Source organism: Solanum tuberosum, unplaced genomic scaffold (genome assembly GCF_000226075.1).
Source record: "Solanum tuberosum cultivar DM 1-3 516 R44 unplaced genomic scaffold, SolTub_3.0 scf00519, whole genome shotgun sequence".
NCBI classification, from domain to species: domain Eukaryota; kingdom Viridiplantae; phylum Streptophyta; class Magnoliopsida; order Solanales; family Solanaceae; genus Solanum; species Solanum tuberosum.
This window is the reverse complement of record NW_006239445.1, coordinates 113031-131441: the sequence shown is the minus strand read 5'-3', so window position 1 is coordinate 131441 and position 18411 is coordinate 113031. Positions and strand designations below refer to the sequence as shown.

At 32.1% G+C, this 18411-nt stretch overlaps 2 protein-coding genes across 2 annotated transcripts; one reads left to right on the top strand and one right to left on the bottom strand.

Annotated features, from left to right (window-relative positions):
• Positions 1–8311: 8311 nt before the first annotated feature.
• On the top strand, positions 8312–14128 carry LOC102596191 (phosphoenolpyruvate carboxykinase [ATP]-like). Its single transcript, XM_006364909.2, has 13 exons — positions 8312–8408; positions 8611–8886; positions 9380–9558; positions 10113–10266; positions 10447–10531; positions 11748–11848; positions 12064–12362; positions 12504–12677; positions 12768–12833; positions 12928–13106; positions 13194–13363; positions 13440–13608; positions 13693–14128. Exons 2-13 carry the CDS (start codon positions 8618–8620, stop codon positions 13834–13836), a joined length of 1989 nt encoding a protein of 662 aa, XP_006364971.1. The 5' UTR covers positions 8312–8408; positions 8611–8617; the 3' UTR covers positions 13837–14128.
• A 2010-nt stretch (positions 14129–16138) lies between these two features.
• On the bottom strand, positions 16139–17975 carry LOC102595850 (ubiquitin-fold modifier-conjugating enzyme 1). Its single transcript, XM_006364908.2, has 3 exons — positions 17501–17975; positions 17101–17162; positions 16139–16545 (listed from the first exon to the last, which is right to left on the bottom strand). The coding sequence occupies exons 1-3, from the start codon at positions 17831–17833 to the stop codon at positions 16416–16418; spliced, it is 525 nt and encodes a 174-aa protein (XP_006364970.1). The 5' UTR covers positions 17834–17975; the 3' UTR covers positions 16139–16415.
• Between the last annotated feature and the right edge of the window lie 436 nt (positions 17976–18411).

The window sequence follows — 18411 nt, the reverse complement described above, 5'->3', positions numbered from 1 at the left end:
TGTATACATCCGTCAACGTCCATAGCAGAGGAGGAGACTTGTTAGAACTCCCCCTTTGCATTAGCCAACGGCCATCTAACCGTGTTTTAATTGATAATTATATCAAGCTTATCCACGTAGGGGCATTTAATTTCAAGTCATAATATATATATATATATATATATATTTCTAATTCCATTAATTTTAATCTTAAGGCTATTTGCTTATGACATTCTATTAAGTCATTTAATAAGTCTACGACTTCTTTTCAACTCATCTTTATTCTGAAAAGTAATAATAAGATGTATTCATATCATCAACCAGATCATTGTAGTCCTAGTTTATTTCATACATATAAAAATTTTCTTCTGATTTTTTTAATGTAATGATGGTAATAATTTTTTCTTTAAATCTTCATTTAAATTTTTAATTACCTGTAAAATTGCTATTAAGGTTTTATCTTCTATATACCATAAATTTTTTTATCAATATTTGATCTAGTTCCATGGCTCTGATACCATTTGGGCTCTGCTGTCTACTGACAGGGTTGCAGATAAAATTATGCAGTAAATAATGCACATTTTTTTAAGATTGCCTTAACATTTTTGTATTTAAAAAATTCTTGTATTCTATGCATCTTCATTTCATGTATAGCTAATATGATTCTTGTAGATCTTAAGCTATATATATATATATATATATATATATTTCATTTTAATTTATCCAAGTTTTCGTATAAAAGGGTTTTCTAACATGAGATCACAATCTGTGCGGATGATTAAGTTAATCTAACAAATGGTATTTCATAAAAAAAGTCAGAGATCGATGCTTCTTGTCTATGCCTTTTCAGCAGAGTTGATTGCATCTGCAAGAACTCTGAGAGATAATAACGAGTATCAAAGGCGGATGTAAAATTTAACTTTTTTTTTTCTAACCCTAGAATAACCTGCAGTCGCTACAATTTCTACCTTCGGGTGAGCACTTTGTGCACACAAAATAAACCATTCACTGTGTTATAGTCTGCAAACCACACAATGAATGTAAATCGCACTAGGCAAGGCAAGCCCTATATATGCGACATGCTCGACTCAAAAGGCATTGAGAGGGTCATCCATAAAATTTATGTTTTATGGATTCAATTTTAAGATTTATTGAATTTACTATATATTTAAAGTAATAGATTCAAATATATTTTTTATTAAAACTTTTTTATACATAAATTTATATTACACATCAAAAATACGAAATTAATATAAATACGGCATCCAAATTTACATCCACCTCTAGTTCTCATTGAAAATTTGGCGCAAAAAAAAGTCTAGTAACTGATGTGGTACGCCAAATTGTTTCAACATATTTAATGTCTGTCTATTAACAACGACAGAATCAAAATTATCTAAGATATTTAATAATCTCCTTTATATATACATAAAGATATTTTTAAATCTTATATATTAGTCTATATAGATAGTTGGTTTGAATAGCAAATTTGTTTTTAATGAATTTAGATGTAAATAATAATATGATCGGTTTAAAGCTTTAAGTAGTTTATTTTCCTAGTTTATCATAACTCATAAGCAATCACGTACCAGTATTTAACTTTGATGTAATAGAATTATTTAATTTACACTCTTTTTTTTCAAGTTAAATTTTTTAACAAGTTGAAGTGTGCAAACATTTCAAATGAAATGTTGCATCCCAATTTATTATATTGACTAACTTCACCCGAATACATATTACAACAACTAGTTGCAATGCAACTTTTCTTTTTCAATCTGATGTGTAATATTTACATTAAAGTTCAATTAATTTGAATTTATACCGTATATAATCTCATTTTATTTTAGGAAAAACACTCTTTATCAATGATCTTTTTGTATTTAGGACTTCGAACTAAAATCTTTAATTAAAGAAAAGATAATTTCATGTACTACTACATCATATCCTGTAGCACTACAACTTAATGCAACTTGCACCTTAATCACCAATTAATTTACTGTTGAAAAGGAACACCCAAAATTAGGTGAGGAAAAAAAACAATTTCTAACAAAAAAAAAAAGGGTTTTGTGGGGTCAAAAAATAGGAGATAGAATAATAAACATACATATATATCCAATGAAATTGGAAGGTGTGCCCCTTTTGAGAAAAGTATAAACAAAACAGTGGAAGGCACAATCGTAACTCTTCTTATAGGAGAAAAGGTCATCAAATTTCCACGTGTACTTTGCACTCTATTTCTTTCCTTTTAAAATAAGTGTAAAAAAAAATATATTCATTAAAAAAATTAAATTATAATACATATTTTCTTTGTTTCATTTATATAATGTAGTTAATAAGTGTAAAAAAAATGATATTCATTAAAAATATTAAACTATAATATATATTTTCTTTGTTTCATTTATATAATGTAGTTAACTTATGGAACATAAGAAAATTTTATAATATTACAAAATTATCCTTAAAAAAGTATATCTTTATGGACTTTATATCAAATAAATGAAATCCAATATAATTAAAACGTTGATTATGGCAATAAATACTTGTTAAATAAAAAAAATATGTTCATTTATTTTGGGACTAACTCGATTCCTCCATCCCTCGTCACGGGTTGACGCTTTGTGCTTTGCGATTTAATTCTTTCTTTTTTTGTTTGGTGTTAAATATTTATTTCGAAAAATTACGCTTAATATTTTTTACAAAAATTGTGCTGTATAATTCATAGTTTGTGTATAAATATATGATTTAATTTATATTTATGTATAAATATTTTTTTATATATTACAATACATTTTAATACAAGATTAAGATATTATATATAATAAATATTCGCATATATATTATTACTCCTTCCGTCCCTTTTTAGTTATCATGTTGCACTTTTCGAAAGTCAATTTGACTAATTTTCAAAATTGCATTTTTTAGAGAGTCAATTTTATACAGAAACTACACGGAAAGTTCTATAAATTGTAACTTTTTTCATATTAATATGGTGAAAAAATACATCTTAAAATGTTAATCTAAATTCATATCGTTTGACTATAAAAAAAATAAATTATAACAACTAAAAAGAGACGGGAAATATATATTATACGTGATGTAAATATTCCAAAAATAATATAGTACATGATTTTTTTAGGGTTTAACTTTTATATTTATATTTACTCATGTGTTTTTCATTAGCAAAGGGTTCTATAGAATTTTCAAACAAGTTATTTTTATTTTTTTTGGTTTTCCATCCGGTGTTCGGTATTCACATTGGAGCCCGATAAAATTTGGATTCGCGTCGAAAAGTCCCACATTGGGGGATAAAACGCTCCCTAATAAAGGCGACTCCGTACCCAAGAGGGCTCGAACCCGAGACCTTTTAATTAAGGATGAAGGAGTACTTACCACTTCACCACAATTTTTGTCGGTCAAACAGGTTATTATTGCGCGCCCCACACACGTACGTGTACATACTAGTGGTAGAGTTATTTTTATTCAAGAAAGTTGACTTTCATTATTTATTAAGAAATTATTCTATGTATAAATTAATTTTATACGAACTATAAATTGTTGTATCCCGTTGAAGTCCATAAAATATAATTTTTCACATATATAATACTTATATCAAATTGATTTGTTTTATTTTATACAACTTTTATTACTTTGTTATTGTTAATTAATATGTATTTACTGTTATTATACCTTAACAAATTAACAAATATAGTTTGATATAAATGTTAAAATAAATAAATATTTTTTGTAATATTGGGGTTTTCTACCCTATCCTTAATCATGGATTCGTGGACGTTTAATTGGTAGAATAAGGATAATAATTCCTAGATAAAATATGAGATTATTTTATTGTATATTTATATGGATATTAATTAGCTAGTCACAAGATTATTTTCCTCCGACATTTATACTACAATGATGAGATTAATTATATCATATAGAAGGTGTGAGATCGATCTAATCTTATGAAATATCACAACCAATAAAATATTTTTATATATCTCATACTATCAATCAAACGATCCTCAAATTACAATACTTTTTTTTCCTTTTTGGACCATCCAAATGAATGCCTGATCAAAACTTGCAAGGACCCAAGTTTTTTTTCTTCTAAGTAGACAATGGACGTAGAGTTTCAGCACTAGGACCATCTTCAATTTAGACAGTTTATCAAACGTAATTAAAAATAATAATTGAAAAAATATACTCACATTGTATTAAATGATGATACTTCATTCCCATTAATCTATAATTTTAATCCAGTTTTCAAGGGTGTATATCATAACTATTTAGTATTTTTTTTAATTGTACCTTTTCATCTGAATTTTTTTCTCCTGTTTTTTGCATGTGTTTTTTAAAAACAAAAAGATTATAGAATCGTGTGATTTACTCCATCAGTTTAGGTTGTTGAATTTTATAAATTGAAGTATCATCTTAATAGAACAATTTTTTGTTCTATTCTAAAGGATATGAATGTGTATATCTTAGACAACAATGACTCGAGGAGGGAATTATATTCTTAAGGGCACACAACAAATTGAACTAATGAGTTCAAAATAATTTTTATTAAATTAATTGTTAAAATGTCTTGATTTTTGCTTATGTATTTAGAAAAATCATAATTCTTATTGACTTGGAAAAACTTGGAAGAGAAAAATATATTGTTTTTGTAAGATAAATAGAGAATTTTTATCTTATAGTTTGAAACTCCTTGAAATTTATATATAGGTAGTTATAGTTGAAAATTCATAAAATAATGTAAGAAATTTTTTATAGTGGGAACTCTCTATTTCCACTTATTAGATCAGAAATATTTTTGACATTTTAAAAATAAATTAAAAATATTTTCTAATTCTAATTATATATGTCAATAAATTTTTATTTATTTTTATTGTACTTTGACAATTGTTTAGTTTTCTTCTGATTTATAAAAGAAATTTTGGGAAGTTCTTGGTTGTTGTGTAAAGTTTGTCTTATAACCTTTTAATAGTTTAGGCCCAGCTAACTCGTTAAATTCATGTGCTAGTTTCTTCTTTATTTATTTTATATATGAAAAAGGTTTAAAACAATGTCCTCAATGTATCAGAACTAGTTTAAATTCCTTCTTCCACTTATTGAATCAAATTTACCTTTTTTTCCCACTTATTATTAGATAAAAAATGTCTTTAACATATTAAAAATGACTCAAAAATCTAATCTTACCTAATAAAAGTACTTGTTTTTAAATAAATAAAATATATGAAATAATATGTGAATTAACTCAAATATATGTTGTTTAAAATATTGTCTTAGTCAGAGAATGAAAATTTTCATTTTTCTTGTATGCCTATAAAAAGAAAAAAGTTTATTGAGATTCTTTTCGTTTAAGATATTTCTCAATAAAGAGTAAGTATAAATATAGTATCACTTAAATAAATTATACAAGAATCTCAATAGCTTTAAAAGTTCACGATCATTAAGTAATATATATATATATACGAAGATGTTAATAGTAAAATGAATTAAGAAAATTTAGACGTAATTTAGTTGAATTTGAAGGCAATTTTTTTAAAGAAAATATTTCGATATTATATTTATTAATTCTGATAAGATATTTTAAGATCGTGCAAAAGCGCAGGCATAAATTTATATTTAATAGTTGATAAATATATTTTTAGGTAGAATTGGAGAGCAAATTTGAACATTTTCAATTGGTTAAAGTTATATGTAATTATATATATGATAGTTAATTGATGAACACTGTTACCAACAGAAGATAAGAAATTTCTCGACCACTTTCGTTTAAGATTGGTGAGTTAAACAGCTAACATTTACCCCAGATACAACTTTACCATATAGTTGGTGTAGGTAGCAACTTAAAGAAAAAAATTCTTTTTGAAAAAGTGTCTTAATTAGATGACTTGAAAATGTACAAGTTCCCAGATTTGATTCCTTTGTTCTTTTGTTTCGATCGATGTTTGATATTTATATTGGAGTTTGATTAATTCAGATTTACACGCATAGAATTCATTTGCCTCTTATCAAGAATTTTATCCTATTCAAAGCTTAAATTTGAAATCTCTAATTAAGCAAGGAACAACCTCATCTACTACACGTCGATCGGATTTGATTCTTTAAACAAACGATTTTCACAACTTTGTCTCCTATGTTTAACAGTACTTTACGCGTTCTTTTCACTTTTTGTTTTGTTAATTTATTCGAGATGTGGGGTAAAGGGAAACGAAAAAGAGGAGGAGTTTCCTAAGATGATAAAAAAAAGTAGTAATTATCATTTTTTTCATATTTAGGGAGTAACTTCTTAATCAACATTTGTTAATATCCTAATATTCAAAAAAAAAAAAAATCACATAAAACACATCTATTTTAATTTTACATCATAAAATTCAAAAACATCATTTATTTTCTAGAAGTTTTATATCTCGTCGATTTAAGATGTAGTGTGTAATCTCTCCTTTTTCTAAGCCAAATTCAACAAGGACAATCACTTTGCGATATTAAGCCAATTCAAATTTTGAACCTGCTAGAACCACCTTACCTTTGAGGTTCAAATAAGAGAGGACAAAGCGACAGGGGAGGAAAAGGATTGGGCATGAGCCGAGCCATTTTAGGCGAAGAATGATTCGATGCACACTTACATTAAATTATGAATGTATATTTAGTTTTACATATTCATCGCTAAATTTCTGACTCGGATAGGGTGGGGGATTGTGGACCAACTTATTACTTAAAAGGGTGGAGCTAATAGGCTATAATTTAATATTCGTGCTATAAGGCCAAGTTGATAAATTCATCATATAAATTACAGTAAATTTTTGCAGATGAGGATGCTAGCTAATATACACAGAGCAAGATAGAAAGAATAAAGAAGAGAACAAATAGCGATTGTCAATATTTGGCTTTGTGATTACTCATCTGACGTGTATCCTACCCACCCACCCACCGGCAAATACGACCCATTTCTTCGTTTTGCACCGAACACTTTCTTACGTATTATTTGCCAACTTCTAAATACTTTTCCCTAACTCAACTTTCCTATTCTTATCCCCATTTTTTATTATATATATTTTGTTTGCATTTTTAATTTCATAATTAGGGGTGTCAAATAGGGGCTAAGCTCCGATTAAATTTAAATTCGAATTGTGCATTACAGGATTTATTTAAGATTGAGATATATTTCACATGCATTAAGAAACTAAATAAGTTTACTATTCTACCTTTATTTAAGGTTTTTTGAAGTCAAGTTTTCAATCAATGAACATGAATTAATTTATTTTGATCAATTAATTTGACCAATAGACAAAAATTATTTACTTAGTTTTTCTATGTTGGTCAACTGTATATTTTTAATGCTAATAACTCAGAAGGGTAAAATAGGAAGAATAATGTCATTTATGCATTAGTTTTGTGAAATGACAAATATTAAGGATTGTATATTTTTAATAAGGACGACATGTAAATATGAAAAGAAGGAGTAACAAATCCATTTGATTTACGTATTAGTCCAAACTTCAACTTTAGACGACTTGTATTGGACCGTAAAATAGATCGAGTCAAGCAAATTAATAGCATGTTCAAACTTGAACGAATTAGGTGATCAATCATGTTTTTATGGGTACTTATTAAACGATCTAATTTTGGTTCAACTCTATTTTACAATCGTGTTAGTTTTTAACACCAACAAATACTTTGACTCTATCAATATTAAGCAAATTTGAGATTTTTTTCCAAAGAAATAACCTATATTATAGTTGTCCACGTAAGAAACAACTAGATATATATGTGAGAAAATTGTATTGAATTTCAATTTTTTAAAATTTTCATGTTTTATTGGTTAAAAAAATTAAAATATTTTTATAAAAAAAATAAGTTCATAGAGAAAATAAATTTCATAAATAGCATTCCATATAAATTATATCATATCCCCACTTTCCATGACACTAGATACCCTACTTCCACCCCTACTATTATTGTGTTTACTAGATTATATATAAATAATTTGAGATAATATTTTATAATTATTTAATAAATATAAAAAAAATAGATATTACCAATAATCAATTTTCAATTATGTTTCAAGTGTTTGTTCCTCCTTTAGAATTTTTAGGATTAGCAAGTAAATCATCCTTCATTCATGTACTTTTAGTATTCATATTTGGAAAATAATTAATTGCATTACTTATACATGTTGTCTTTTTCCAGCTATATAAAATTATTATTTTCATTATTAATTTTTCAAAAATCTTATCTTGACAACTTCTTGGGTTTATCCACTAACCATGGTTAGCTGTAACCAACGTTGATGCTTGTGTAAGCGATACTATAAATTACCCACCTCAATTGCCCCAATGAACACATTCTTCCATGGTTCAACCCTTTCGCTTCAAATTTTATTCTTCAATTTCAGCTTTTTCAACTATTCCTCTCTGATTCTGGTAATTTTCTCATCAATGCCCTGTTTTTATTATAGTCGAAAGCGATTTCGTGCAGAGTTCGCTTTCGACTTCGATTTACATACACATATAATAAATGTATTGAGTGGGATAAGATCATACTAGTTCTGAACTCGATTTGAGATTTGCATCTAATTTTGCATCATATTTATTGTTCATGAACGTGATTTTTTTGAATTTGCAGAGAAAAAATGGCGTCGAACGGAGCCGGGAATGGAGAATTCAGTTTTGATAACAAGAGGAGGATTGGGCTGCCGAAGATCCAGACTCAGAAGACAGAGGATGAAAACGTGGTTTGCCATGACGACAGTGCTACGCCGGTGAAAGCTCAGACGCTGGACGAATTGCATTCTCTTCAGAAGAAGAAATCGGCGCCGACTACTCCGATCAAGTCCCCTCATGTATTCGGCGTTGCCGTTTCTGAAGAGGAACGACAGAAACAGCAGCTACAATCCATTAGGTAAATCCATTCTTATTATCCAGCGGCGTCGTTTTTTTGCTGAAATTTTACTGATATAATTATTTTTGTCGTGTTAAATGTGTAGATTGGACTAAAATTGAACATGTTGAAAACGGGTTGAGTTATTATTTTTCATAAATTGAATCGGAATCAGCTAAAAGTGAATTAAAAATACAATTTGCTTAATTTTACTGAGATGGTAGTCCTAATGTCTTGATTTGTCATTGTCACTTTTTTACCGTCACGGACTCACTATTTCGGGAAGATAAATGGTACACTGAAAAAGAAAAGAGTAGCATTAATAGTATGTTTGACCAAAAATTTAAAACTAATTTATTTTAAAAAGCAAATAATAGTAGTATCAAATATCAATGGCCTGTGACATGGTAAACTTTACGAGTAAAAATATAATTTTTATGTTTGCTATATTAAAAGTCATTTTTTTTTTTAAACCTTCATTAATTTATTTTTTCCATTTGTTGTGTAAAAATAGTGCATCATTGGCGTCATTGACACGAGAGACGGGGCCAAAAGTGGTGAAAGGAGACCCAGCAAGGCAAGCGGAGACGCCAAAGGTGCAACAGCCTGTGCATCACCACCCCACCCCTTCCCTTAACATTAGTGACAGTGGCCTCAAGTTCACCCACATCCTTTATAATCTCTCTCCTGCTGGTAAATAATTTTACTATCTTATCTTATGTTAAATATTCGTGTCGAAAGGTATCACATTTGAATAATAAAGTTTCACTTTGAATAAGGTTTTTACCGTCACTATGACTCATCTTTCTTGACTAGTTCACTTCTTTGACTCTACTGATTGTGCTTACCCACCCTCCATTTTGATTTAATTAAAACTCTTGTGCTACTTTCAAACTTTCGATACGTCATAAAATTATTTGATTGAATATTATTAGGATTGTTAGTAACTTTTATTCAATATGTATAAGTTTTGGATGTTTTATTTATATCATACAACAACACTACCTTTTCATAGCCTATTTGATCAAACTCCTGAATGATCAAAAAATACTTGTTTTCTTAAAATTATTCTTTACGTTCCTTTTTTTGAGAGTCATAAAATTACTTGCTAATTTCTCTCGATTACTTTTTGAATAATTCCTTAAAAGGTGAAAAATCAAAATTGTCCCTCAAAAAAGGGGATATTGCTTGTTTGATGTATGTAGTAATATATATACTTTTCATTTACGTGTTGCTCCTTTTTGTAGAGTTGTATGAGCAAGCAATCAAGTATGAGAAGGGATCATTCATCACGTCAAGTGGTGCTTTGGCCACACTTTCTGGAGCCAAAACTGGCCGTTCCCCAAGAGACAAACGTGTTGTTAGAGACGAAACCACTGAGGACGACCTTTGGTGGGGAAAGTAAGTTATCTCCCCTGTTTTCCTTCCTAGGACGGCAATTAGTGTTTTCGACTCGAACTATATATAAATGCACGTACTCCAAATTTGTCTTAACTAAAAATGTTAAATCCACATTTGTTAATTTTTAGTTTGTAGTGTCACTTTCTAACGTCATGATTGTTATGATACTTTTATGAACAGAGGTTCACCCAATATCGAAATGGACGAACAGACTTTCTTAATCAACAGAGAAAGAGCTGTTGATTACCTATGCTCTTTGGAGAAGGTATTTTAAACAATATTATCATTTCATTTCACTAAAGTTTGCTTCCGTTATCATTTTTTATAAATGAGCTAAAGATATCCTAAAGTTATTAATGTCAACGGTTATAGAAACTATGCATATGCTTCCCCCTTGCTTAGTGCTGCTGCGTCATCATCTACACCACCATGTTTATTTTCTTAATTAAAAGAACATGTAATTAGTACCTCATTAAAATAATATCATTCAATAAATAATTAAATTCCAGAATTTGAGGGGAGAGAAAAATAGAATAGTCTATAGTCACCTTGTCATTCTTTGATAATCTAAAGGCGCGTCTTATTATATAAAATAATGTATTTGTATAGAGCTACTACTAAAAAAAATATTCTTATTTCCCATGTATATAAAATAATGTATTTGTATAGAGCTACTACTAAAAAAAATATTTTTTTTGTTTTGTCGTGGTGTATGAAATGGCTACAGTAGCTGTCACAACCTGTATGTTACATTGTCTTCATGTAATTATTATTCTTAGTCCCATTAGTGAAATTGTGATCCATTTCTGTCATGATTCGTGGGCTAAGTATGGCTACAAGACACTCCTGTTTATGGTGAAACAGAATCTTCCTCATCTTCCCCTAGGAATGGATATGTTACAGTAACATATCTGTCTAGCCTTTAATGAATATATGTACACATGTTCTACAACAAACTTGCATTGAGTTTTGGTCCCAATATGGAGGAAAATATCTCCCTATGCATTTCTACTACATACAATCATATCCAGATATTTTTGTTAAAAGTATTGAAAGATTGAGATCGCGATAAATCAGTCTCCGTGTAGTATGTAAGTCACAAATTCAAGTCATAGAATCAGCCACTAGTACTTGCGTCAGGATAGACTGCTTAAATTACACCCCTTAGGGTGTGCCCTTTCCCCAGACCCTATGTAAGTAAACTCAGGATGCTTCAAGCAGCGACCAGTCCTATCAAAAGATTGAGATCATAGTTGTTTTGTTGATCTCTTCTCAAATGTTAATGTCTTAGGATAATACAGATCACGGATGGTGAGACCTGCAATTAATTGTAATTGGAAAATTACTACTAATTTAAAGATTTAACAGGAAAGAAGCTCGTTGGACACATCAATAAGAAGACTGATAATCAATTTTATAGTGATGAAAACTACCTTCTCTTCCTGACTATTTGCTACTTTTGCGGTGGGTCTACATTTCAGGTGTTTGTGAATGATCAGTTCCTCAACTGGGATCCAAACAATCGTATCAAAGTTAGAATTGTATCTGCCAGAGCCTATCACTCCTTGTTCATGCACAACATGTAAGAAGCTGATCATGATACTAATTAAAACTCTCTGTTTTTACTTTCTTATGTTTTACCAGGTCAGCAGATAAGTATCTTTCTACTTTTACATATGCACATTACCTATCTTTAGATTTTACTCCCATTTAAGAGCCTTAGTGAATTAAAGGAAATATCAAAAGATCATGTAAAACATGTTAGTAAGTGCAATTCAATAACCGGGTCGGTGACAGGTGTATCCGACCCACTCCAGAAGAGCTGGAGGATTTTGGTACTCCGGACTTCACAATTTACAATGCTGGTCAATTCCCATGTAACCGTTACACCCACTATATGACTTCCTCCACTAGCATAGACATCAATCTTGCTAGGAGGGAAATGGTCATCCTTGGCACACAGTATGCTGGGGAAATGAAGAAAGGTCTTTTCGGGGTAATGCACTATCTAATGCCTAAGCGCCAAATTCTCTCTCTACACTCTGGCTGCAATATGGGAAAAGAAGGAGATGTAGCCCTCTTCTTTGGATTATCAGGTAAAGTATAAAGGGATTGGTCCTCCCTTTATCGGAGAAGCAACAATACGTGCCCTCTTATCTTTATATCTCACAGCAAAATGTGAAATTGTTTCTATTCGATGCTCATGTTTCTCTCTCTGGACTTGTTCTTCATCTTAGGAACTGGGAAGACAACACTGTCTACTGATCACAACCGATACCTGATCGGAGACGATGAACACTGCTGGAGTGATCATGGTGTCTCAAACATTGAAGGAGGTTGCTATGCCAAATGCATAGACCTTGCAAGGGAGAAGGAGCCTGATATCTGGAATGCCATCAAGTTTGGCACTGGTACTTTCTGATTCCGACTTTATCATCTTGAAGTTATTTCCTGCCAAGTTACAGGGTGAACCCAAATTAATATTTTTTCACTCTATGCAGTGCTGGAAAACGTAGTTTTTGAAGAACATGCCCGAGAAGTGGATTATACAGACAAATCTGTAACAGGTAACTTGTGTTGAATCGAACCGAGATTTTTCATCTCAAAGTCTTGAATCAGTCGGTGTTGCTTCATGGCTATAATGTAATGGTTTGATTGCAGAGAACACCCGGGCAGCATACCCAATTGAATACATCCCAAATGCTAAAATACCATGTGTTGGTCCTCATCCAAAGAATGTCATTCTCCTTGCATGTGATGCATTCGGCGTGCTTCCACCAGTCAGCAAATTGAACTTGGCACAGACAATGTACCACTTCATCAGTGGCTACACAGCTTTGGTATGTCCTCATGAAATCTAATGCCTCACAAATTACATTTGAACTTTCAAGATGTGATGTAAAGACTATTGCTTCGACATTTCACAGGTGGCAGGAACCGAAGATGGTATTAAGGAGCCTACAGCAACATTTTCAGCATGTTTCGGTGCAGCATTTATCATGCTTCATCCAACCAAATATGCAGCCATGCTGGCTGAGAAGATGCAGAAACATGGAGCTACAGGATGGCTTGTGAACACTGGCTGGTCAGGTGGAAGGTAAGAGTACTCGCGCAGAACATGTACCCAAATGATATCAAACCATATATATAACGAATCTCTCTGTTATGAACAGTTATGGATCAGGCAGCCGAATTAAGTTAGCATACACAAGGAAGATCATCGATGCCATCCACTCTGGTGCCCTTTTGAAAGCAGAATACAAGAAGACCGAGGTATTTGGGCTGGAGATTCCAACTGCACTTGAGGGAGTACCTTCCGAGATTCTGGATCCGGTGAACACTGTAAGTTAGCATACACTTTAGCATTGTCTAACTGCTACAATCTGCAAATACTGTTCTATTAATGTAACTCATCTGTTGTTACAGTGGCCCAACAAGAAGGCACACAAGGATACCCTGTTGAAGCTGGGAGGCCTGTTTAGGAAGAATTTTGAGGTGTTCACAAACTACAAGATTGGAAGTGATAGCAACCTGACTGAGGAGATCCTGGCCGCTGGTCCAAACTTCTAATTGAAGAAGGATTTGCCTGAGTGATGGTTTGGGAAAATATGACCTAAAATATAAAAGAGAAAAATAAGATTAGCCAGAAAACATGTGTAATATTATTTTGTGTTACATTTTATGTGTAATTGGTCAGGAAGGAGGTTTCACATCCATGAATCTTTGTTATTTATTCTTGTTTTTGTTTCATTTGGGGTCGTGTTTGTTTTCTGGTGAGGTTGAGGCGGAGGTTGTATTTGTAACTTTCATTCACTTGTGCTGTAATATTTTCAGTCAATAATGAAAGCTTCATACCCAACTATTTCTTCTCTGTTTCATGTCAAAACAATCTTGGAATAGCACTTCAGTTTCCCTTGTTCAATCTAACTAATAAGGCGAATTGTAAACTGTTGAGTCCTTCTCTGTTAGGAAAGAAGAGTTACTTAGAATTTCAGGAACTAATCCACCAAAGTCATCTATTTTACAGTGAGCCTAAAAGCTCGTCGCCCAAAACTCAGCAGATTATCATTCTAAGAGAGCATCTGTATATCTGTAATACTATAATATTCTATATGGCATAGTTGTAACATTATTCCGACCTGGAAAGTTTATGATTCCTCAGAAAGGTAGACCATCACACACATAAAGATTGTAATTATTACTACATCACATTGGCTCTTACATGCGCGAACTGAGAAGCAATTCACTGAAAAAGTCCATCATGTGATATCAGAGTGTAGACAAAGCTTGAACTTAGTCACAAGAGAAAGGTTGGTAAAAGCAAATTAGCTGAGGCTGCTGTGCAACATGTTCTTCACCAACTTGAAAAATTTCAAAGCAAGGAAGCTGCTGAAATTCTTCTTATCATTTCTATTTTTTTGAAAAAAATAAATACCTGCAGTTGTTCTCATATTGTACTAATTTTTCTGACAGGAAGAAGATTTGTGAAGCAACTTTCTAGTTCAACGTAATTCAACAGAAAAGAGGTTGAGTTCTCTGGATTAAATCCTATGCTTAGAGGACAAGTTTTGATAATCTCAATCTATTTTTTACTGGAATGGATACTGCATCTCAAGTACATATAATAAAGAGAAGAGACGGCCTATTCCCACTCTCAACAAATTCACGTTATACTCTCCCACCTTCACCATAACTCAGATTTGACAGAAACACTCAATTGTGCAACAATTAGTTTAAATTCTTCAAAAGCAACTCCAGATGGCTCATTCAACTAAGTTTCTATTAGCCAGTGCAGTTATACAGATGTTGTGTTAGCTATCAATACTTAGGCAGAGGCGAAGGCAGCAATTGGGCAACGGGTTCATTTGAACCCATAAGTATAGAAGTGTAATGAGTTAAATGCTAGGACCCTTAAAAGATGGAACACATCTGGGCATGTAGGAACACATCAAACTATTGACAAGCTGCTTGTCGCAATGAGATACCACTGATGCAAAAAAATTCAAAGATGGGAAAGAATGACATAGTACCCAGTTCTCTGTAAAACATCTGCATAGGAAAACAAAAGAATACAACCAGAGAATATAACGACACAGCATAAATATTAATCACACCAACAAGAGAGAAAAGTGTCTTCACCCTTGGGCTAATTAACTAACACTGTGAATACCCATAAATTGCAATGACACACTGGTGCCCAGGTAGACACACACTTCAACTAGCTTGATTGCCCTTAGTGAACAATGCAATCCAGTTACTCCTTACGTCACATTCTTATGTCACATGGACAACATACGAGGCAAGCAATAGTTACTAGGCAATAACTAGTATCAAGAATTATAGGTCTCCAGGAGTCTTCAAGGAGTTCAACTGCCTCACATTTGAAGCAACTTCAACACCATTTGATCTTGTTAAATGATTAGTGGTTACACAAACACCTTGTGCTGATCCAAGGACAACATAAAGCCAAAAAATAAGGAAAAAAGTAATTGCTCGGGCTCACAACATGGAGTCATTAGTTTGCCCAATTTTGGATGATTGGGGAGAAAAAACTGAGACGAATGCTAAACATCATCAGAAGGATTTTATCAATAACGAGGAGCAACATGAAAAAACAGGATGAACACCACAAGTCCACACAAATTTGAGGGCACATGCCAAAGAACTCACCAAATATGACAGTTACATCTCAAAACTTCACAAGGCTTGAATAACATGAAATTGGCCTCCTCAATATGATTCGTTAAAAAAGAAGGAAGGGTATCATAGTCTTAATAAATTTGAGGGCATAAAGCACAAGCTCAAAGAAATCAGCATATACGACAGCTGTATCTCAAAGTTCAGGTTTCACGAGGCTTTAATAACATGAAACTTCACCTCCTCAATATGATTCATAAATTAAAAGGAAGAGCATCATTTGTCCAAGTAAATTTGAGGGCATAAAGCACAGGTTCAAATAAATCAGTAGATATGACAGTTGCATCTCAAAGTGCCAGGTTCGCCTGGCTTACATAACATGAAACTATGACTCCTCAAAGTGATTCATTTATGATAAATTTGAGGGGAAAGCTACACTTTCAAGTAACTCCATAAAGTTTACAGTTTTATCTAGTGATTAGGTTTCATCATGCTAAAAAATCATCTCCTTGTCAAGATTCACTAGATGTGGCCACATCATCTTTGTGTTTAATCATGCCAGAATCAACAAGAACAGGAATCTCCGCTGCAAGCCATGGTGCAAGACCCAAACAGAGTGCGTGTGCAATGCCAAATCTGGGGCTAGATGAATACAAAAAGTTAGATTTAAGTAGAAAGACACTTGTAATTCCATTATATAGAAAATAAAATACGACAAATATGAAGCAAAGAGTACTCCTTTATCAACCTAGGCAAACATAAGCACATCTTAGAAAAATTATATTCATTTAATTCAAACTCTACTATGTTCTCAGTTGACCAAACATTTGCTTTACTCAACCAGAACTTGATCCTACTAGCAGTCTGATCATTGAAGAGCTAAACCCAAGTCAAAGAATGAATTAATCAATTACTCCTCAAACCAGAACCCAAACAATTCGGTGTAGGCATATGAATCTTCTATATCCATTACTCGCTATTCAGACATCCCAACATCACATTATGTCTATATTAAAACTGATTGTTAACCTATTGTATAGAAAACCAAAAAAGAAAACAAGTGTTTGAAGAGTGGGGTGCATGTGAAAGAACTCGACATGTTGAAAAAAATGTGGTAAACCAACACATACTATCATATAAATTGACTAAAAATCATAGCAATCCAACTTCAATTCAAATCAAAGAGAATATAATTACCAATTCTTCGCCCATAGCGGCTTGAAATGCACGGTCAAGCATATTTTCCCTCCTCTGTACATCTACATGATCAAACAAAAGAGTAATAATCAATCAGTAAGCCACAATTCCAATAAATATCTGTGTGCTTGTTATGATGGAGCTAATGAATTGCCAGATTAGGGAAGTTTTGTCACCTGAATTTAAGCTACGTTTCACTTGGCTCGAGGCAAATCTAGAGGGAATGCATCTATCTATTCAGACCCATTATAAATAATTTGCTTTCAAGATAAATTAGGGTTTTGCTAAACTTCAAGTATAACAACAACAACAAAAACTACTACACCTTAAACCAATCATTCCAGCAAAAATTCAACATCATATGATCATATAGATGAAGGAAACAGCAAAAAGAACGAACCTTTTCAGTCTTGCCATCAAGTTCAGGCAACTCAAGTTCAGGAGCGGTAGCAGGGTAAGTAACAGGGATATCAAACTGGAGGTCAAACTCGTACTTAAGAAGGTTATGCACATACCAACATTTTCCCTTCCAACGAGTACCTTCAGGATTAGCCGCAGATATACGGAACCAATCATTATCTTTGGATTTGTTCATTGATGTATAGGCGATTAGAGCCTTGTACTCTTCCTTCAGCCGCTGTGTCCATGCCGCGCCGTCACGTGGACCGGCCTTGATTGTCAACAAAGGGATCTGTGTGAGGGTTGATTTGGTACTCGGATCCCAACCCTCCATCTCGGAATTGCCGGAGAATTTTGATAACAATGGCAGATAGAAGCTTTCTCTGATGAATACAGAAATGCGTTATTTGTACGAAGTGTGGAAGAACCTTTCTTCCTCTTGGATTCGGATTCGGACTCACCCAACGTGAACTTTGATTTTAGGTTTTTAGGGGTCGTTTGGTACCAAGATCAATACATGGATTAGTAATGCAGGGATTGATAATGTTTGGATTAGTAATGCATGAATTATTTTTATCAAGTATTTGGTTCGTTGCTACCCATCTAATTTTGTGTGGGGTTTAAAACTCTACAAAAAAAACTTCTTTCCAGTTATAGCCTTGAGTTATTATGAAATTTTTTATTTCATGTAATTGGGTCAAGGTAAATAATTGACAAATAATATTATTTTTTTATAGCCTTTTAACTAGCTAGGAGAAGGGAAATTTTATCACCAAAGTTCACTATTTTCTCACTTAAATTATTTGAGGGTAAATGATTGTCATCTTAATAAATTGAAATTAATATCTCAAAAGATCACACAACTATAAGAATTTATAGAAAAAAGTTATTGAACATTGTTTTACATCACTA